We start from the raw sequence: 23,368 nt of genomic DNA, 5'->3' as shown, positions 1-23,368 counted from the left end.
CATAAGAATCTTAAAAATCTGGAAGTTAATGTTGGCAAAAGCATCCACAGCGCCTTCTATGACTTGCCCATTTGATTGCTAAGCTATTAATATGTCTTTAGTTTCTGGATTTCATGGTTGTGTGGGAATTGATGTGTAATGACATGTAGGTTTCTTTTACAATGGAATCCATCTGTTCTCTCCTAGAAAACCCCCTCAGGGAGTGGGAGCTACTCCCCTTGTGTGTTACTTCAACATCACCTGGAAGTATTTGCTCAGGTTTTTCAGAATCATCTACATAGTTAAAAAAATAATAATAATAATAAAAAAGTCCGAACTACAAAATTGCAAAATCACAATTTGCTCCAGGGATTCTTCATTGCATCCGAGGCCTGAGAACCAAGGACCTAGAATCTCAGTCCAGATGTTCCCGAAATCTGTGTCTTCTAAAATTTAGTTACTCACATTCTGTTTTCAAGATCTTTTTGAGTCCCGATAGCATTTATACTAGTACTTAATATATTTCTTTAAATTGATTCACTCTTTTCTTTGTTTAATAAGAAGACGTTGGTACTACACAGACATAAAAAGAAGATACATATACATTAAAATGAAATATATCTGTTAAAGTGTAACGTTTGTCATACATCCCGTATTTATTTCAAGCATTTTTTCTCTGCTAGTTTACATTTATTTCCAGCTCTGTTTGATAGCATTTACATGTTTTTGTGATTGATGATACAGTTTACACAATTGGATGAGATTGCCTTTGATCATCAGATTATTTCATTAACAAGGTTTTTGAGAATTTATCACAAGCAGATTATTGCGAATAGGGAGCTCTACTATACTGTGAAAAACCTGTATGGCTACCTAGTAAGACAAAAATAGTTACACTTTTTTTTTTTTTTTAATTTTTTTTTTTTAATAGTTACACTTTTAAAGGTATTTTTTCCTGACAGTCTGATGTATGTTTTCAGATGTACCTAAAAAGATACCTGGGTTAAATAACAATATTTATCTTGTTTGGGAAGCAGTGTAGCTTGCAGTGAAAAGAAATGCCTTGAAGTCATACCTGGATGTCTAGGAATCCTCAGGATACGGGATTGTTACAGTTATCCCTTCTGATCCTTTTGAGAGAGTTTCACTCTGTCGCTTAGGCTAGAGTATGTTTAGGGGTGATCTCGGCTCACTGCAACCTCTGCCTCCTGGGTTCAAGTGATTCTCCTGCCTCAGCCTCCTGAGTAGCTGGGATTACAGGCACCCGCCACCACACCTGGCTAATTTTTAGTAGAGATGGGGTTTCACCACTTTGGCCGGGCTGGTCTTCAACTCCTGACCTCAGGTGATCCGCCTGCCTCAGCCTCCCAAAGTGTTGGTGATCCAGTTGCTTCTTACGTTGTTTGGGAAAATTGAATGAGATGTTACATGTGAAGTTTAGTGTCTAGACATTGGATTGAGTAAATGCTTCATGAAGAACCACTTTGAAAAGCATCATTTCTTTCAATGTCATTTCAACATGATGAGAAAGAAGTCAGTTCCTGGCCAGGACCACTGTCTGTGTGGAGTGGGCACGTTCTCTGCATGTCTGCGTGTTTTCTTATGGGTATTCCAGTTTCCTTCCACATCCCAAAGGTGTGCATGTTCAGTGGATTTGCATGTCTTCCTGGTCCCAGTCTGAGTGAGTGAGTGTGGGTGTGGGTGTGAGTGGCCCTGTGATGGGATGGTGTCCTCTTGGGGATGGTTCCCACCTTGCTCCTTGAGCTGCTGGGATAGGCTCTGGCCACCTGTCACCCTGAACTGGAATAAGCAGGTTGAGAAATGAATGAATCAATATAAGTTGTTGTGAAACAAAAATTCATAAAGTCTACTATAATAGTATAAATGCACAACAAATAGTGCTCAGCGAGCCTGCCCTATTTGTTATCATTAGTTTGTTTTTTAACTACTTGGTGGTAGGAATATTCTTTTTTTATTTTTGTTTTTATTTTTTGAGACAGGATCTTATTCTGTTCCCTAGGATGGAGTGCAGTGGTGCGATCTCGGCTTACTGAAACCTCCACCTCCTGGGCTCAGGTGGTCCTCCTATCCCAGCCTCCGAAGGAGCTGGGACTACAGGCGCGTGCCACCACACCCGGCTAATTTTTGTATTTTGTGTAGAGATGAGTGTCGCCATGTTGTCCATGCTGGTCTCCAATTCTTGGGCTCAAGCATTCTGCTTGCCTTAGCCTCCCAAAGTGCGGGATTATAGGCGTGAGCCACTGTGCCCTGCCGTAATATTCTTACAGTTTTCACTTTGCGAACATTTATTCCTTGATTGGTTAAATCCAGTGGTGGTTATACCACCACTATGACCACTGTCACTTTCTGACTCACCCAAAATTAGGTACGTAATTGTCTTTCTTGTTAATCTTTTAAAAATGTGTGTGGCTCATATTTATTGCCATTTTAAATATTAGAAGGAGTTTTGGTTCTTTAATTAGAAGTTTGGTGATATTTTTGTGACTGGAAATATGCTGTAGGAGCTTAACACTTGTTTGTGCCTGTGGTACAATTGATTTTGCTACACGTCCTTTCGCTTGAAGTCAGTTTCCAAGAACCTGTTGATGATGTTAAGTGAGGACACTTAAATATATCTGAATTTAGCATTCATCAACAACTGTTTTTATTTCTGGAGTCCTATTAACTTTGTAATTTTCTGGGTTTTTGTTTGTGTGTGTGTGTTTTTTGTTTGTTTGTTTGTTTGTTTTTGAGACAGTCTTGCTCTGTTACCCAGGCTGGAGTGCTGTGGCGTGATCTCAGCTCACTGCAACCTCTGTCTCTCTCAGGTTCAAACAATTCTAGTGTCTCAGCCTCCTGAGTAGCTGGGACTCCAGGCATGTGCCACCAGGCCCAGCTCATTTTTGTATTTTCAGTAGAGATGGGGTTTCGCCATGTTGGCCAGGCTGGTCTCGAACTCCTGGCCTCAGGTGATCCACCTGCCTTGGCCTCCCAAAGTGCTGGGATTACAGGCGTGAGCCACTGTACCTGGCCTGTTATTTGTTTTTAAGACAGAGTTTTGCTCTGTCGCCGAGGCGGGAATGCAGTGGCGAGATCTCAGCTAACTGCAACCTCCACCTCCTGGTTCACGCGATTCTAGTGTCTCAGCCTCCTGAGTAGCTGGGATTATACAGGCATGTGCCACCATGCCTGGCTAATTTTTGTATTTTTAGTAGATTGGGTTTCACAGTGTTGGCCAGGCTGGTCTCGAACTCCTGGCCTCAAGTGATCTGCCCTCCTCGGCCTCCCAGAGTGCTGGGATTATAGGTGTGAGCCACTGCGCCCTGCCAGTTTTCTGTTATTTTGTATTTTTTATTGTTTTGATGGAGTCTCACTCTGTTGCCCAGGCTGTAGTGCAGTGGCATGATCTCGGCTCACTGCAACCTCTGCCTTCCAGGTTGAAGTGATTCTCCTGCCTCAGCCTCCCAAGTAGCTGGGACTACAGGTGCCCGCCACCATTCCTGGCTAATTTTTAAATTTTTTGGAGAGATGAGGTTTCACCGTGTTGGCCAGGCTGGTCTCGAACGCCTTACCTCAGGTGATCCATCCGCCTCGGCCTCCCAAAGTGCTGGGATTTATAGGTATGAGCCACCACATCTGACCTTTTTTTTTTCTTTTAATTGTGTATACATAAGGTATATAGCATGATGTTTTGATATACATAGTGAAATGGTTACTGGAGTCCAGCCCATTAATATAGCCATCATTTCATATAGTTTTACCCTTCTTTTGTGTTAGTAAGAGCATCTAAAATATACTCTCAGCAAGTTTCGAGTGTACAATACAATATTACAACTATAGGCCTCATGTTGTACATCACATCTCTAGACTTACTCATCCAAAATATCTGTAACTTGGTACCCTTTGACATTGATCTCTTCATTTCCTCCCTACCTGCTAGCCCCCTGGTAGTCACCATTTTTTGTGTGTGTGTGTGTGAGTGAGGTGGAGTTTCACTCTTGTTGCCCAGTCTGGAGTGCAATGGCACTATCTCAGCTCACTGCAACCCCTGCCTCCCAGGTTCAAGTGATTCTTGTGCCTCAGCCTATAGTAGCTGGGATTACAGGCATGCGCCACCACACCCAGCTAATTTTGTATTTTTAGTAGAGACTGGATTTCTCCATGTTGGTCAGACAGGTCTCGAACTCCTGACCTCAGGTGATCTGCCTGCCTTGGCCTCCCAAACTGCTGGGATTATAGGCTTGAGCCACTGTGCCCGGCGGTAGTCACCATTTTATTCTCTGTTTCTATGTATTTGACTTTTTAAGATAGTAACTTTCACATATGAGTGAGATCATGCAGTATTTGTGTTTTTGTGCTGGTGTGTTTCACTTGGCATAATATCCTTCAGGTTCACCCATGTTATAGCATACGACGGGGTTTCTTTCTTTTTAAAGGCTGAATAATACATAATTCCATAGCATAGACAGACATACACACATCCCAATTTCTATATCCATTTGTCCATTGATGGACAACTAGGTGGTTTCTATGTCTTGACTATTGTGAATAATGCTGCAATCCACATGGGAGTGCAGATATTCTTATGAGGTGGTGATTTCATTGCCTTTGGATAAATACTCAGAAAGGATAATATGGTAGTTCTGTTTTCAAATTTTTGAGCAACTTCCATACTGTTTTCATAATGGCCGCACCAATTTACATTCCCACCAACAGTGTGCAAAGGTTCTGTTTCTTCCACGCCCTGTTATCTCTTGTCTGACTGATAATAGTCATTCTGACAGTTGTGAGGTGAAATATCATTGTGGTTTTGTTCTGCATTTCCCCAATAATTAGTGATGCCGAGCACCTTTTCGTATTTCTATTGCCATTTTTCTGTTGTCTTGGGAAAAATGCCTGTTCATGCCTTTGATCATTTTTTAACCAGGTTATTTATTTATTTATTTATTTTGCTATCGAGTGGTGCGAGTTCCTTATATATCTTGGATATTAAGCCTTCAATTTTCTGTTTTTTTAAAAGACTTGAGTTTCCAGGCACAAATGGGTTTATTTGTGTCAGCACATGAGTTTCCAAGTTTTAGAGTGTGGCCATCTTCACTAAAATGGTGTGAAGAAGAAACTTACTTATTTAAAAAATTAAGTATCACTTCTTGGTGAGTAAAGTATGCATATGGGAAGACTTTAAACTTTTTTGAATTCAGAGGTATAAACGTGTGTCCTGGAAAACTTGAGGATTTTAATTTTATTTAAATAATCATACTGTGCCCTTCAAATGACCTATTTAATGTCTTTGCTATTTTACAGCATCCTGAGGTTAGCATTACACTTCTCCCAGTGGAGCCCATGACTTCTGATCAGGACGCTAAGGTTGTGGCTGAACCGCAGACGCAGAGAGTCCAGGAGGGCAAGGACAGCGCTCATCTGGTGGGTGCTGTCGAATGGGGTGGTGGGGAGTCCATTGCTTTTTTTGATAAAGGACTCTATATTGGAGTTAGTAAGGAGTTCTAAACAGGAACACTGGCACATCTTAGGATCTGCATACAGATATTAGAGTCTCATAGGGGAGAACAGATTTCTTACCCATCTGAGGATCATGGCTGAGACCCCTGCAACAAAAGACAGATGAACAAGAGAAAAGCATACACATTTATTTAGTAATAAGTTGAATGTGATATGGGAGCCTCCACAAAGGAAGAACCAAAGAAATAGGGAAAACTGTTATTTTTTTTTTGCGAAGTCTAATGCAGATGTTGACAGTTGTGGAGAAGCATGATTGGACAAAAGGGATGTGACCTAGAGCTAATAAACTGGAGAAGCTTAGCGAGGCTGGTGTGTTCAGGTTTTTCTTCACATCCCTGTGTGTTACTGCTCCTGGTACAGAGCAGGGCCCCTCTGGAAGGGTCTTCAGGGGAATGTCAGCTGTGTTTTATGGCCTGCTTCAAGGGAGAAGGGGCAAGGAGAATTCTTTGTAGTTTCCATGGCCTGATTCTGCTGTTTCCTCAAATGTCAATGTGCCATATTTTTTGGGGAGAAAGTCCTGAGCCCCATCAGTCTGAAAAATGTAGAGGTAGCTTAGTAGAGGAAACTATAAGTAGTAGATGATAACAAAAACAAAATTGTTATAGCTCTAGATACTTAAATCCATTTATTTTTTAAATCAAGGATATGTAGTGATTTGTAAATAGTCTAATAACATTATAGTCACTATAGTAGGATGTATTTAAAGAGTTAGGATTTTAATATACATTTTTTTGACTACTTTTGTTCATTTAAACATTTTATGTCAAGCAGTAATATTTAAAGTTCCAAAGCAGCTTTGAGCAAAGTAGCTTTTCTTAGTTTTCCCCATTGAATCTACAAAGAACTTTATCTATGATGTTCATTCAGAATTTAAAAATTTTAAGCCTACATTCTGAATATCTTATGAATTCATGAATTTGTCATGTGAAATGTGCATTTCTTGGTGGGTTTAGTTTTGCCTAATTACTGTGGTTTGAAAATATGTTGTTTCTTTTTAAACATTGTACTGATGTTGTCTTTGTTTTCTCTTTTACAGATGAATGGTCCTATATCTCAAACCACTTCTCAGACAAGTTCCATCCCACCTTTGAGTCAGGTAATTCAATTTTGAGATTAATCACAGATTGTTTAATCACAGTCAAGGCTCAGAGATACTTCCTTAAGAAAAATGTTTATTGTAACAAAAATTAGAAAATGTAGATATTTCTCAAAAAGTTGTGGTAGGGGATCCATTCATCACCACAACCCCTGGGTATGGTAACTGTCAATACTGTATGTCCTTTCTAGCTTCTGTGCGTGTCTGTTTTGTGTGCAGTTCTGCCAACAGCAGCATACCATTTAGATTAATTTATTTTCAAATACTACAAAATTTTTATTGTATCATTGATAATCTGTTATATGCGGATGAGTAGCTTTACATTTTGGTAGCCTGTGTTCCTTAAACCACACAAATTGAATAGTAAGCTTTTACTCAGAAAATTTGTTTCACATTTAGCTGTGATTAATGAAAGAATAAGGAAGTAGAATTCATTGGTTTTTAAATCCTACCTTTCATCATTTGCATATGCATATATAAAGTGCTTCAGAGAGCTACTACTCGAAATTCAGTTTGATCAAAGGATCTTATAAATTGCATAAAATTTAAAAAGTAAAAATATTTTATGTAAAAAATAAAAATTACCATAAATCTCATCTATTCCCCCCCATTATAAGCAGTTCATGTAGGAATTGAGGAGTTGGATTGTTAATCTAATTTTTTTTTTTTTTCAAATAGAGACGAGGTCTCACTGTGTTGCCCAGGCTAGTCTTGAGCTTCTGAACTCAAAGTGATCCTCCCGCCTTGGCCTCCCAAAGGGCTAGGATTACAGGTGTGAGCCACCATGCCTGGCCAGCTTGTAACAAAGAAGAATTTTAAAAAAACAAAAGACACCTTCTAAATTATTATATTTTATAAATATATTATTTATGTAAAATTTTTATATATTCTGTTTTACATTGATTTTTAATTTAATTTTTTTATTATTATTTTTTTGAAACAGAGTTTCCCTCTTGTTGCCCAGGCTGGTGTGCAATGGTGTGATCTTGGTCACCGCAACCTCCGCCTCCTAGGTTCAAGGGATTCTCCTGCCTCAGCGTCCCGAGTAGCTGGGATTACAGGCATGCGCCATCACACCTGGATAATGTTGTGTTTTCAGTAGAGACATGGTTTTACCATGTCCGTCAGGCTGGTCTTGAACTTGTGACCTCAGGTGATCTGCCTGCCTCGGCCTCCCAAGGTACTGGGATTACAGGCATGAGCCACCGTGCCTGGTGCACATTGATTTTTTAAAAATATCCAAATATAAGACCTTTGGTAGTCTAAGAAGAAAATTATATAAGACATAAAGTAGATATCCCTTGAGTATAAATCTTTAAGGGAGTTTGTTTGCTTCAACAAGTTCCTGTTCTCTCCGTGGTTGACTTTCAGTCCAACATAATATTCAGACATCTTTAGAAACCTATTGTAGGCATTGCTATGAATGTTTTCTAATTAGCATTGTTCATAGTGCACCTAAAGGTGTGGAGAGTTACATGCTTCATAGTTGACCAGGAGTTTGCATTGGTTTAGTGATTAGGTGGCAGTGCTCAGCCGGTTGTTATGATGGGCAAGTGAATACATTTAGCAGTCAGGGTTGAGGAACCAGGCTATTTACAGTTTAGCCATTCTGTCAGAGTTGAGTAGGAGGAGACGTGCAATAGAGATACCCAAAGAAATACATGAATAATTCAGGAGCAGATTTGCATTTATCCACTGGTACTATTTAGTTGTATTTATTAGACAGCTTCCTGCCCTCTCCAAAAAGCTTACTGAGCTAGTAACTATTTACAGGGTTAGCCAAAGAACACAAAAAAGTGATCTCTATTAGACTGTAAGAATATGGTTTCCCTGAGATCGAGACCATCCTGGCTAACACGGTGAAACCCCGTCCCTACTAAAAATACAAAAAATTAGCCAGGTGTGGTGGCACACGCCTGTAGTCCCAGCTACTCGGGAGGCTGAGGAAGGAGAATGGCGTTAACCTGGGAGGCAGAGCTTGTAGTGAGCCGAGATCGTGCCACCACACTCCAGCCTAGGCAACAGAGCGAAACTCTGTCTCAGAAAAAAAAGAAAAAAATGGTTTCCCTATTTAGTATGAGAACAGTATATTATAATGAGTGACGTGATTGTCAGAATTACTCAAATTTGTGTACATGTTTTCTCCACTAAACTGTAAACTTCTGGTACTGTGTTCTGTTCATTAAAAAAAAAAAAACTTTATTAAAGTACAATTTACATTCTGTAAAACTCACCCATTTAAAGTATGCAATTGAATTATTTTTAGTAGATTTACTGAGTTGTGTAATCATCACCATAATGTAGTCTTAGAACTTTTACATTACCCCATTAAACCCCCAGCCCACCCTGAGGCCCACTTATAGTTAGGCCCTGTTTCTAAGGATGGGGGCATCCTTGGGCAGCCACAAACATGCTCTGTGTCTCTGCATTCTGTTCCCTTCTGTGGCCAGCTCAATGCGTTGTGTCTGGTAGGCAAGCAGCTAGTACTGCCTGCATAAAATTTGAGTATCCATCCATTCATCAAAACTGAGTGCAAGTGATCATGATGGCTAAGACATTTTCTGTGGAGAGGTTGTTCAGATGAGCGTGAGATACACGTCTTCGAGGAGCCCTAACACAGCATGCAAGATTGCATTATCACATTGTGTGTGAGCCTTAGGTACAAGATGAGCGTACACCTGGAGGTGGGAGGCACTGAGACGTAGGTGAGTCTAGAAGAAGCACTCTTTATCTTGCCCCTAGTCAAGCAAGGTCATTTTGAATGTTCTCACCTTGAGGTCATAAGGATCTACTGATTTTGAAGTATATCGTACCAATAGTTACGATTACAGTACTTTGCATTAAGTTTACCTGAGTTCCAGGCAGGGACAGTGATGAAACTCTCTATTCCCTCAATATATCAGAAACAGGAAGGAATCTAGGACGGGGAGTGGTCAGAGGGATGGGAGGAAAACCAGAGGACAGTGTGGGGTGGAGATAGAGGCAGGGAGGCTGACTCAAGTGAAGTGTAGTAAGGTAACAAAGCGAGGGGTCAGTTGTGACCTTAGCAAGAGTATTTCCCAGGACTGATAGGAGCAAAAGCCAGATTGCAGTGGGCGAGAGACAGGAGTGGTAGACACAACTTAGACAGTGACATTCCTCCTAAGATCTTGGCTTTGAAGGTAAGGTGATAGAAGGCGAGAGGGGATTGAAAGGGTTTTGAGGGTGTTTATGATGAAGAGTGACCACTGGCAGTGGGCCACAGCGATGGGTTCTCCTTCTTGAGGAAGAAAAAATATCTGACCACTGGTATTCAGCAACAGTGTCGTTTGGTTAAAGGTTCTTTACCTTCCCTGTTAGCGCCACAAACATCATCTATAGCAAACATCATTCTCAGCGGCTTTTTGCCCCTCCTGAAGCCCACTCAGGGACTCCAGTTCTTACTCCTGTGTGCGACCAGCCAAGTAGCTGCTTTTCCCTTGGAGACACTACATCAGCCTGGAAACCATTTTCTGTTGAAAGGATCCTGTTGTGTTTTATCATAAATCAACAGCAGGTTTGAGAGAGGAATGTGAGTGAATGATGATGTTTAAGGGACAGGTAATATTAGGTAGAAGTGTTTATGTTAAATTACCTCCTCAGAAGAAAAATGCAAAGTCACAGCAAGTCTTTTCTAATCATAGTGTGAAACTGGAAAGCTGAAATTGGAAATCTAACTCGTCCTCATACTAAACTCTATGTACAATTCAGCAAAACATCTATATCAGAATGATTTTTTTTTTTTTTTTTTGAGTCAGCCTCACTCTGTTACTCAGGCTGGCTAGAGTGCAGTAGTGCGATCTCTGCTCACTGCAGCCTCTGCCTCCCGGGTTCAAGCTATTCTTGTGCCTCAGCCTTCTGAGTAGCTGGAATTACAGGCATGAGCCACCATGCTTGGCTAATTTTTGTATTTTTCGTAGAGATGGGGTTACGCCATGTTGCCCAAGCTGGTCTCGAACTCTGGCCTCAAGTGATCTGCCCGCCTTGGCCTCCCAAGGTGTTGGGATTACAGGCATGAGCCACTGCACCCGGCCCAGAATTTTTTTTTTTTTAAACTCCTTTACAGATGGTAATACCAAAAAACTTTAGTCCCTTCCTTTATCAGTTTTCAAAAAAACCACCTTTGCCTTTTGATGACACAGCTTCTGAATGAATAACTATTAATTAGCAATTCAGATTAATTATTGCAGGCCTATATTTTGAATAAGAGTAGGCTTAGCAATCAGAAAGCTTGAATTTCTATGAAAACATCCAACTCCTGTATTTGTATGCAAGTGACATGTGGCTGCTCTTAGTATGTTAATCTTGCAGGTTAAACCTTTTGGCAGGTTGTTGCCACCTTGTCAATCTGTTTTAAGAACAGACTTGGGCTGGGTGCGGTGGCTCATGCCTGTAATCCCAACACTTTGGGAGGCCGAGGCGGGCGGATCACCTGAGGTCAGGAGTTCGAGACCAGCCTGACCAATATGATGAAACCCCGTCTCTACTAAAAATACAAAAATTAGCTGGGTGTGGTGGTGCATGCCTGTAATCCCAGCTACTCAGGAGGCTGAGACAGGAGAATCGCTTGAACCCGGGAGGCGGAGGTTGCATTGAGCCGAGATAGTGCCATTGCACTCCAGCCTGGGCAACAAGAGCGAAACTCTGTCTCAAAAAAAGGAGAAGAAAAGACTTGGCTGGATGTAGTGGCTCACACCTATAATTCCCAGCACTTTGGGAGGCCAAGGCGGGAGGATTTCTTGAGCCCAGTTCAAGACCCCATATCTACAAAGCAAAAAAGAACAGGCGTGGTGGTGTGTGCCTGCTGTCTCAGCTACTCAGGTGGCTGATGGGGGAGGATTGCTTGAGCCCAGCAGGTCAAGGCTGCAGTGAGCTGTGATCGCACCACTGCACTCCAGCCTGGGTGACAGAGGGAGACCCTGTCTCTAAAAAAATAAAAACAAAAGACCTAAGAACTTTCCTTAAGGATGTTGATACAGTTTCCTGTCTTAGAAATATGTTTGTTACTATGTCAGGAAGTGTAAAGCTGCCTTTACCTCAGCATGATTTAGTGACAGAACAATCCATTTACCCCCAGAGTGTATGCACGGTTCTTGGTCTCCTGGTACTTCAGAGAACTTGCCCCAGGATGGGGGATACTCTGACCAGATGCCCTCTTTTCCTCTTAGAATGTATTCGTGCTGAGACGGAGTAGATCCTTTTTAATGTAGGATATTTCTTTTTGATGACATAGTATTGTAACATTTTGATTGTAGCATTTTGGCCACTGACAGACGGAATGCTTTCTATAACACATACCCGTGATCTTTTTAGCTCCAAGGCATATTTAAAAATAGAGGGATTTCTTCATTCTCTGTTTGGCTTACTATTCTTAGTTGTATCCTTGTGTAAATGAGTTACATGCTGCTAAAACTTCTCTTGTTGTGGAAGTGTGACAGATGTAATAGTAATCTTTCAAGGCACTGGGATCAGTAAAAACATCTCTCAACTTAGAACATTTTGTAATTTCTTTAAAAAAATTAGTAATTTTATTGCTTAGTGTTTGCATCATTTAGAATATGACAAATAGTTTTTTTGCAAACTCTTTTTCATTTTAGGATCAGTTTAATTGCTATTAAGGCATTTTGTTCAATAGTAGATTATAAATCAACTTTGTGTGGCAGTACCATGCAAACAGTTGTACTGAGAGAATAGTCACATCACTGGGAGGAAGCGACAGATGTGTCGGAGTCCGCTGCCTGGCAACTGGCTGCCTTCATAGGCCCCGGTGTCCTTACATATGTGTGGAAATACAACACATACAGCTATGTGCACAGATCGTAAAAGTACAACTCAGTGTATTTCTGCAAAATAAACACACGTAAGTAATCCACTGCCGGATCCTGAAACAGCAATTTTCAGTTTTGGCAGCAATTCGAAGACATGTCACAATTATAGAAATTGCGAAAGTAGGAGAAACGTGTATCTTCAAATCAGGGAACTTGTGTAGATGAGATACATGAGTCACGCAGGGGTGTCAGAGTTTCTGAGATGGTCAGGATGCTTCATTCCTTGTTTGGACTTCTTATCTCATGAAGCCAGTGCTTCTCACCTGGACAGCTGCATTCACTCCTCACTGGTGTCCCCAACCCACCCTTCCTTTCTAACACAGTGGCCAGAGGATCCCTTCGAGAAGGCCAAGTCAGAACCTGCCACTCCTGTGCTCAACATCACAGTTAGCCTGAGTCCTGGCAGGTCCCTAGCCTTCGTAGTCTGGCACCTGTCCTCTCTGACTCTGCTGCCCACTGGCTCTCCTCTGGCACGCTGCTCCAGCCCCAGTGGGCTCTTGACCCTTGACCATTCCAGCATCACCTTACCGTAGGGCTCTCTGCCTCAATTGGTTCTGGTGTGCCCCTTTCCCAGAAGTCTTTGAGGCTTATGCTCTTACCTTTCTCAGTCTCGGCCTCACCTTCTCAGCGAGCCCCATCTATCCGCATCCGTCTCCTCACTTCTGGCTTGCCTCAGACCCTTTACGTGTAGCAGTTAGCACCTTCTAACAATGTTAGGTATTTGTTAGATTTAGTGTTTGTCTCCCTGGACTAGAATGCAAGCTCCATCAAATCTGGGGTTTAGTTTTGTTTATTGATGTATCCCAATGTCTTCCTGACAGGTAGGTGCTCCGTAAATGTCTCCAGTATAAAAGAATATATCACATATGGTGGTAATCACTGCAGACTCTCATGGCTCTTACTGTGCGCTCTCCTAACACATCTGTTTACTCATTAATTCCTGTTAGCCCTACACCTGTCTTACCCCTAGGTACGGTTATCCCCATTTTACAAATGAGGAAACTGAGACACAAAGAGGTTTAAGTAATTTATCCCCAAGATTACTGGACTAACAAGTGGTAGAACCAGGATTTGAACCCAGGCAATCTGGCTTCAGAGTCCAAACTCAAGAGGAAATACTTTGTATTTGGCACCGTTATTTCATTTAAAAAGAGAAACCAGAAGGAAATAATTTAAAACACCCAGCTCTTTCAGCCATCTGAAAGGCTTTTCAGAATTGTTTGTTTTGTTTCGTTTGTTTTTTTAGAGACAGGGTCTTGCTCTGTCACCCAGGCTGTAGTGCAGTGGAACAGTAATAGCTCACTGCAGCCTTGAACTTTTGGACTCAAGTGATCCTCATACCTCAGCCTCCCAAGTAGCTGGTACTACAGACACGCGCCCCCACACCCAGCTGACTTTTAATTTTTATTTGTAGAGATGGGGTCTTGCTGTGTTGGCAAGGCTATTTCAGATATCTTTAAGGCTGTTCCCCCATCACAGGCCCATCACATTTGCCCTCTAGGAGGGCAGAAGGGTTTTGGTAGATGAGCACTTGGGGCCCTCCACAGGCTTGCTGCCCAGAGCCGCCTCGGACCTCTGCTCCCCACATCCGGTGCATTGCTCCTTAGTCACCTCAGCTGCGGCTTGAGTGGGCCCAGTGGTGGCTTGAGCTGCGGCTCCAGAAGGTACAAGTCATAAACCTTGGTGGCATCCACGTGGTGCTGATTTTTCAGGCAAGAAGAATGCTAGAGCTGTGGGGCAGCCTCCACCTAGATTTCAAGAGATGTCATGGACAGCCTGGGGGCCCAGGCAGAGACTTGTCACAGGAGCAGAGCCACTGCAGAGAGCCTGTACTCGGGCAATGGCAAGCAGAAATTTGGAGTTGAACCTGCTGCAGAGAAGCCCCACCAGGGCATTGCCTAGTAGAGTCGTGGGAGTGGCCTGGGAGCCTTGAACTGTGGAGCTGCCAGCTTGCAGCATCAGCCTGGGAGAGCTGTGGGCAGGAGACTCCAACCCCTGACAGCTGCTGGGTGGACTGAGCCCAGCAAAGCCATCGGGTGGGGCTGCCTGAGGCCCTGGGGAGCCAACCCTGTTCCACTGTGCCCAGAGGGTTGGGACATGGAGTCAAAGGAGATGATTCTCCAGAGAGGCTTAATATTTAATATTGTCTGCTCTGTTGGGTCTTGAACTTGGGACCTCTTGCTTCTTCTTGCCTATTTCTCCCTTTTAGAAATAGTTTTTTTTTTCTTTTCTTTTTTCTGAGACGGAGTTTTGCTCTTGTTGCCCAGGCTGGAGTGCAATGGTGTGATATCTGCTCACTGCAGCCTCTGCCCCGCTGGGTTCAAGCGATTCTCCTGCCTCAGCCTCTCAAGTAGCTGGGATTACAGGCATGCACCACCACACCCGGCTAATTTTTTGTATTAGTAGAGACGGGGTTTCTCCATGTTGGTCAGGCTGGTCTCGAACTTTTGATCTCAGGTGATCCGCCTGCTTTGGCCTCCCTAAGTGCTGGGATTACAGGCGTGAGCCATCGCACCTGGTCAGGAATTTTTTTGTGTGTGTGCCTGTCCCACCATTGTATTTTGGAAACACATAACTTGTTACTTTCAACACTCAGGGCTGGAGAGGAATTGATCTTGGGGTGAATTGTGCCTTGAGTCTCACCCTATCTGATTCAGATGAGACTCTGGACTTTTAAGTTGATGCTGAAATGAGTTAAGACTATTGGAGGTATTGGGATGGAATGAGTATTTTTTGCATTATAAGAAGGACATGAATTGTGGGAGCTGGAATGGAATGTTGTGGTTTTCATGTGTCCCCCAAAGTTCATGTGTTGGAAAATCAGTCCGCTGTGCAGCAGCATTGGGAGGTAGGGCTTTCTAAGGGGTGATAAGGACACCAGGCTCTACCCTCACAAGTGGAGGAGTGGATGAGTGCCATTGTGGTGGGAGTGACTGCATTTCCTCACATGTGTGTGATGGTGCAGCACAAAGGCCTCTCCAGAAGCAGCCTCTCGACTTGAGACTCTCAGCCTCCAGAATTGTGTGAGATAATCTCTGTTCTTTATAAATTGCCCCATCTCAGGTATTCTGTTAGAGCAGCACAGAATGGTTTCACAAAGGACTTTAAGGCTTGAAAAGTGTGGGGAGGAGACTGGAGAAAGAAACAACATTGAGGCAGTGTGCTGGCATTGGTTAGTATGAGATAGAAGAGGTTGGGGGAATGGTATCTTAGAAGCCGAGATCATAGAGGTAGGCTGGGGCCAGATTATGGGGGACTTTGAAGTGGGACTTTGAGATTCTATTCCAACTACTTAAAGTCTGCCTAACAGCTCTTTGAAATAGATGTCGGTGTTGGCTCCATTTTACAAATGAGAAAACTGAGACAAAGAGGTTAAATAATTTGCCAGAGATGACACATGTAAAAATAGAGCTGAGACTCAAAGCCAGGCAGATGATCTCGTGAGCTTGTCTGCTTTACTATGTCCTTTCATTCTACAGCTGGTATGAATCGTTTGTGTCTTTAGTGCAGAACGTTTTTGCCATGTAGATGTTTAATTCTCTTTGAGTAGCATAACAGTATGGTCAATGTATGGTCTGAGTTTTGTTTTGTCATTCGAAGCTGCTACTAAAGTTCTTGGTGCCTCATTTACCTTATCTGTACAGTGAATTAGTAGTATCTACCTTGGGGGTTGTTAAGAGTGCAAATTAAGACGTGCGACAAAATGGATGCATAGATGTAATTAATATTTTGTGAAACATAGTGCTATATAAAGTGTTGACTACCATTATCATGATAATCATTATGATGATTTCAGTACTTGAATTTTAGTATATTCAGAAGTGTTCCTGTTACCTTTATGTTTAAGTGTAATTCCTAAACTTTTTATCATAAAAATGTTAATATTTTTCAAAAGTAAAACATTAATAGGACACCAGTCATAACTCATAGGTTAAAGAAACAACAAAATCTCTCTTGCAGAGGAACTAAAAGAATTATTTTGTTTTTCACATAGCATGTCAGAACCATAATAAGAAAAAGAATTACTTATACTAAAAGCAAAACATCACAGATGTCAATGTAAGACAAGACCGATTATGTGAGTCCACAGTTAGGGACTGGACCACATAGTACATGAGCAACTTGTTTAGTTGTGGACAACGCCTGTTTTTCACCAGATGGCAGGCTGTGCGTTCCTGCATCAAGTACTTTCAAGAGACTTTCTAGTTCTGGTACCAGAGCTTGTAGATCTATTTTCCCTTTTTTTTCTTGTTCCTTCCTTTTTCTTAATTGGAGTGCTCAGACATCTGCAGAAGTGGAGCGAATAATACCATGAACCAAATGCAGCATCACTAACTTGAACATTACCCATCGCCACGTTCGACTACTGTTTTGTTTTGTTTTGTTTTGTTTTGTTTGAGATGGAGTCTCGCTCTTGTCACCCAGGCTGGAGTGCAGTGGCGCAATCTTGGCTCACTGCAACCTCTGCCACCTGGGTTCAAGTGATTCTCCTGCCTCAGCCTTCCGAGTAGCTGGAACTACAGGCACACACTCCCATGCTCAGCTAATTTTTTGTATTTTTAGTAGAGACGGGTTTTCACCATGTTGGCCAGGCTGGTCTTGAAACTCCTGACCTCTGGTGATCCACCCACCTCGGCCTCCCAAAGTGCTGGGATTACAGGCATGAGCCACCACGTCCGGCCTGGACTACTGTCTTTAAATCTTTTCCTCCCTCTATGCACATGACTGTTTTAACTTTTATATATGTGTGTGTATATTTACTATATTTGCTAGGGTATTTTAAAGCAAATTGTAGATACTGTGTCACTTTATCCCAGATACTTCAGCATGCATCTCTAACTGGCATCATTCCATTTTCACACCTGACACAATTAGTAATAATTTCTTGATACCTACAGATAATATTTTTTATTGCTATTTAATTTTTTGCTCTCCTTTGATTTTTTCGTCTCTTTTTTAATTGCTATTTATTTCAGACATCATTTCGTAAAGCTAGAAAATTACATACAACTGTGAGTAGCTATATATTTTACGGAACAAAATTCTGATACTGTTTTCCTTTGGGGGAATTTATGAACTATTTTATTTAGTTACCACCATCCCATGAAATATAATTTGGGAAATACTGGAACACTGTAGAAAAACCAGAAGCCTGAAATCTTTCTGGCTGGGATAATATTTTAAGTTATGTTTTATTGAGTTTATGAGAATAAGAAAAAAATACAGTGCAGCATTCTTGCTGCTGTTCTGAGCTTTTGGATCCTGGTCCTGTTTGGAATTGGGCACATGGAGTATGCTGGCTGTCAGTCGGGCTCTGTTGTTATTAGGATTTGGGTTTGAGTGGCAGGAACATGTGACCGCTGTGCAAGGGGTTATTTTTGGTCTCTGGGTGTTGGCTTCTCCTCAGAAATTATAGCAAGTTACTGTGAGGTGCGTCTGTGGAGGCTCGGGACCAGCACGCCTGTCGTGTGCTTGTGAGCTCTCAAACATGGGCTGCTGCTTCAGCAGAGAACTAAGTAGTGACGATGACAGTGAAAAAACTGGCCTGTTACAAAAATCTGTGGAGGAGAAGGAACCAGAAAACAAGATAAGTAAAACTTTGTCTTCATTATTTGATACCGTCAAAGGTGAGGAGGTTCACCGTACTGGCAGTGGAGCCAGCAGCGCAGCTGGCGTTAGCGCGCGGACAAGGATTTTCGCAGGGTCTGGGCACAAACAGGGTCATAGACCCAAGCAGTTATTGAACCCTCTTTCCTCTTTTATATATACATTCTCAACAAGGTATGAAAACTTGGATGAGAATGACAAGAATTCAGATATTGTTGTTAATGAGCAGAATTCTGAGGGGGTCTGTGATCTACTGTGTGTGGGTAACGGCAGCCGACAAGGTTGTTGGGAAGATGAGGAGCCTTTCTCATGTGTGCTGGTGCCTTCTGACCGAGGCCTGCAGGAGGAAACCTTTGTGAGTGGCCATCTGCACTGTGACCCAGCTACTTGTAAAAACTCTGTAGTAGAGAAAGAAATGGTGGTCAGCGTTCACCTCAGCAGTGGTGATGAGAGTAAGTCTTTAGACCTATCCGATAGGGAGAAGAAAGATGGAAACCCTGTTGGTATTGATGATCAACAATGTCAGGATTCAGGAGAGTGCAAGTTTCACAGCATTTGTGTTGCGGACTCTGCCTGCCCAAGCGTGGCAGAGGAGCTGGGCACCTGGGCAGACACAGTAGCCGCAAGAGGAGAGTGTTGCTCTGCAGTGCCTTCAGCCTCGCGTGCCGTGTCAGGGGCGGGCGAGCCAGAGCCACGGCAGGAAGAGCTCTCGCCTTGGGACACGCTGGGTCCAGGTGAAAGGACAGGGGAATGCAGTGGGAAAGCCAAGCCTTGCCCTGAGCCTGTGGCGTTCAGCGATGCACCTTGTGAAGCAAACGCTGATAACGTGCAGATGGAGGCTTTACAGGCAGAAGCTTGCACTGAATTCCCTAAAAATTACGCAGAAAGTAGTGCACTACATGGTACTGACCTACTCCCTGAATTAAATAACAACATGGACAGTGACTCACTAAGACATGCGTGTGTCCTGGGAGAAAGTGAGAGCTGTAACTCAGGAGTAGGAAGTGAGAGGGATCATCCACCTGGTGGCTTCCGTACTGACACTGCACATTCACCTGGTAGCTTTTGTACTGACACTGCATATGTTGCAGGGAGTGATGACCCGGAGCTGGTAACAGTTATTGTCAACCAGAGTTTACATTCTAAAAAGGAGAGAGAAAATAACTCTATCACACCACTAAGAGACAACGATGATTTCTACTTGGAAGTTAACAAAGCAGATAGTATCCTTCCTGTTGGTCTAGATAGAATTGATTTAAGTCCTAAGAGGCCTATCACTGCAGTGAAATTTGGAAGTGGGTGTCTCTCAGGTCATGCTAATTCAAGAGAAGCAGCCCCAAGCCAGCTTGATGACTGCTGGGAGCCGGAACCTGTCCCCGGACAAGTCAGGAAGGCACAGCACAGAGGGGACTGCAGCCTGGAGGCCAGAAGTCCCCTGCTGCCAGACAGAGGTGAGGTGTCTCTGCAATCTGAAAATAGTGCCTTTTACCAAGAAGAGGACAGAAGTGGCGTTTGGAAGGCTGAGGGTCATGGTGTAAGGGCTTTTGAGTCAAAATCTTGGTGTCAAGCAGATGAGGCTACAACACAGACCTGTGACCAAACTTGTGTGGAGCATGTGGTGGACACGCAGGGGACGGTGCAGAGGACAGATGGCCTAAAGCTTAGCATGGCACAAGGAGTGCCCCCCGATGGCAAGTCTCCCAGTCACTCCAGATCTCTTCACAGTAACTGTGTTTCCTCCGCATTTATTTTCACCTGCACAGAGGAAGAAGAGAGGGAAACAAGCCCAGGCGACAAAACAGAGGGTGAAATATGTGTGAAGAGTTCAGTCAGTGTGTCACGAGACCAGCTGAGTGACCCTCAAAGGTTAGAAGGTAGTGAAAAAGAATCACTGCAAGCAAAGTATAGTGAGACAAGTGAAGATGACATAGAGACTGTCAAGTCAGATTCTAAAACAACCTATGAGTGGGAAACAGGTATACAAAGACTTGAGGCAGTGCCAAGTCAGGATGTACTCTCCTGCGTTAGTTCTAGTGCAACAGAGAACGCTGATTTTGAAACTAATCAAATAGAAAAAAGTTATGAAACACACCGAGTATACGACTGCAAATATAATGGTCTTAATGTGTTACCACCTTTCAGTCCAAGTGTTAATCCAGTTATACAGAAGTCAGAAATAGTAGAGAATTCTGTTAGTGGTGGTAAAAGCCCAAAATGGAAGGGAATTTCCTCTGAATCAATTGAAGAAGCTTCTGGTATCTTTGGTAATAATACATCAGGGTTGAGTAAACCAAAACTAACATGTAAAGAAGAGGAAGAGAGACTTTATTTGGAGAAAGATAGTATTGACCCCAGAATTACTGACTGCCTGGGTCCATGTGGGACGAGTGAATGTGCACACCATTTCAAAGAAGGAAACGCCAAGTCCACTCTTACACAGTCGACTTTAAATGGTGAAATGGGTTTTATGGGAAATGCTAAGGTGAGTTTTGAGAAAATAGAGTCACGTGACACTTCCAGTGGCCATTTCTCTCTGGTTGGTGTTGATCCCACCCTAGCGGACAGATACACAGCTGCCCCCTGCGATGCAGCGCAGGGGATTCCCGCTGTCCCCATGGACAGCAAAGACACGATTGTACCAAGTAGTGGCCACATTTTATCACTCACAGAAGGTGTCCTAAATAGATGTGAACATCCCTCAAAAGTGGATTGGCAGAGTTTCCCAGAAGGAGTCTCCCGTTTTTTGAGTGAATTTTCCTATTACCCAATGGGAGGGTTAGGAAACCCAGCATTTTCTGAAAGACTGGCCAGTGGTTGTGGTGGATATCAAATGGGCTATCTCTGGACTAATACAGTCACAAAAGGTGCTCTAGAAGGTGAAACAATATTTAGTGAGGATCTGCACCATAAGCCACAGGCCTTGGAAATTGCTTTGTTTTCAGAAAACACTCCTCAGCTACCGGTGTCAGAGGACGGTGTTGTTTGGGGATGGCATGATAGAGACGGACAGTTCGTAAGTATGTTTTCTGTGTGTTTACTGTTGTGCTGCGGTATGCTGGGCTATACATTTTAATTTATTATTATTATTATTATTTATTTTTTGAGACAGAGTCTCACTTTTGTCACCCAAGTTGGAGTGGCGTGATCTCAGCTCACTGCAACCTCCACCTCCCAAGTTCAAGTGATTGCTGGGTTCAAGTAATTCTCGTGACTCAGCCTCCCGAGTAATTGGGATTACAGGCATGTGCCACTACGCCTGGCTAATTTTTGTATTTTTAGAGACGGGATTTCGCCATGTTGGCCAGGCCGGTTTTGAACTCCTGACCTCAGGAGATCCACCCGCCTCAGCCTCCCAAAGTGCTGGCATTGCAGGCATGAGCCACCGGGCTGGCCAATTTTAATTGTTTTTAACTTAAAATTAATAAAGATTTACTCTAAACAGTGGGTAGTTGTTTGAATGCTTATATATGGCTGTGAATTACTATAACATTAATGATTTCCAAATTGGAGAATATGAATTCTTGTTTGTTGTACTTAAGCCAGAGTTTGTGTGCAAACTCTTGTTAGCACTAAAGCATGCCCTGAGCTCTGTGTTGACTTTTTTCTGTCTGTGAATTTTGCCAGCTCTTCTGTCTTCCTGGCCGCAGTGCTGTCAGAGCCCTTTGAGGGCATCTTATCTCGTGGGCAGTGTAGTTGATTTGATAAGCATGTGAGCCCATTGAAGGTATAAGTCACACTGCAGAAGACAAACTTACCTAAAAATCTGTGCTTCCTGATATCTTTGTATGTGTCTGAGGCAGGTAGAATTTGCTGCTTTTAACTGCCTATGAAATCTTGGTTCTGTCTTCTTGCAGTTAGAATTACTGTGGGGCTCTTTCTTTTTCAGAACCCCGAGATAAGGCTGTCCCTCTGGTTTGGAAGAAGCTTAGCAAATGACTCTATGGGCAGCTAATTTGAGCATCTTTCCAGAAATTCTGTAATAAATGTCAACATCATTCAACAACAGGAAATTAGTTTTCCTCCACAAAACAGACATTTATCGAAGCAGTGTGATTGAAAGCACATACTCAGAGTAGCAAGATCTCATTATTCAACCAGTGGTTTATTCATGATTTTTGTGGGCAATGAAGCAAGGAAAAGTATTGATATTAAGGAGGTAGAGATGGCTCAAATGTCAACACTTACTATATGGAAATAAACAAGTAGAAATCCCCTTCTGTAGTGTAAGGAATGATCCATCAACCTCTTTTATTTCCATGCCCACACTGGGAGTTTTTCTGGAGAGAGTTACGTTCAAATTCATTAGTTTTGCTCCTTAAATAGTTGTGGAGGCAAAACAGTATAAAACTACATCTTTAAGATAATCTGCAGTTAATCTTTTACAGAAGTGACATAATTTTCAGTTAGTTACCAGTGTCACTGCCTCAGACATCAACAAAGAGCATAAATGATGCCTAAGTGAGAGGTGTGCTTCCAGTTTTAAATTAGCTTTTCCATTATGAGGTATTCCCAAACAGTATTCTCATATGAGGCGTTACCACGTTTAACGATGGTGCCTTGCCTTTCAGAGCTTCAATTTTCAAAGTGCTGTTACAGGTGTCTTTTTTTTTTTTTTTTAGCAAATCTTAATATAGCAGCTATTACTCCATTTCACAAATAAAGAACTGGAGGTAGAGCCTTGTATGGTTCTGAAGTCAGCAAATTGCCCTGAATTACTAAGCTTTTTAGTGCATCTCTAGGAGTGGTTGGTGCTTGCATGGAATGTTTCTTTCCCCTATTTCTCACCTGCTTTCTGTACCTCACCGGCCAGTCCCCCTTCTCCAGCATTAATCACTCCAGTTCCTCCTCAGTAACTTGTCGGAGAGACTGTTCTGTCTCGTATCGGTAGTTATACAAACTTATTAATTGATAACGTTATTTTTCAAAGTGGAGCATATTGTTTCGCACAGGATGGGGTGGGGTGGAAGGATTTATTTAAAGCATCAGAACTCAGGCATGTTCACTTTGGAATGTGGCTGTTAAGGTCAGCTTGCCTGTGGTTTTAATAACCATTGCTTAGCCATACATTTTTAATGGAAAAATAAGACTTATAGTCAAGCAGACGACACTGGAGTTTGTTTTTTTTTTTTAAGGATGGAGTCTTGCTCTGTCACCCAGGCTGGAGTGCAGTGGTACCATCTCAGCTCACTGCAACCTCCGCCTCCTGAGTTCAAATGATTCTCCTGCCTCAGCCTCCCAAGTAGCTGGGATTACAGGTGTGTGCCACCATACCCAGCTAACTTTTGTATTTTCAGTAGAGACGGGGTTTCACCATGTTGGC

The 23,368-nt window shown here is 42.6% G+C and overlaps 1 protein-coding gene across 3 annotated transcripts in view; it reads left to right on the top strand.

Moving 5' to 3' along the window:
- The window catches only part of LARP4B (La ribonucleoprotein 4B), a 124,442-nt gene that overhangs the window by 40,541 nt on the left and 60,533 nt on the right, over positions 1-23,368 (top strand). For all 3 annotated transcript variants that reach the window (XM_019035006.4, XM_019035004.4, XM_063709836.1), the window contains 2 exons: positions 5,284-5,403; positions 6,536-6,595. In XM_019035006.4, the coding sequence (XP_018890551.1) occupies positions 5,323-5,403; positions 6,536-6,595 (141 nt within the window). In that variant the 5' untranslated portion in view covers positions 5,284-5,322. The remainder of the gene's footprint in view (positions 1-5,283; positions 5,404-6,535; positions 6,596-23,368) is intronic.

The sequence above is a fragment of the Gorilla gorilla genome, chromosome 8 (assembly GCF_029281585.2).
Source record: "Gorilla gorilla gorilla isolate KB3781 chromosome 8, NHGRI_mGorGor1-v2.1_pri, whole genome shotgun sequence".
NCBI classification, from domain to species: Eukaryota; Metazoa; Chordata; class Mammalia; order Primates; family Hominidae; genus Gorilla; species Gorilla gorilla.
This window is presented reverse-complemented; position numbering and strand designations above follow the sequence as displayed.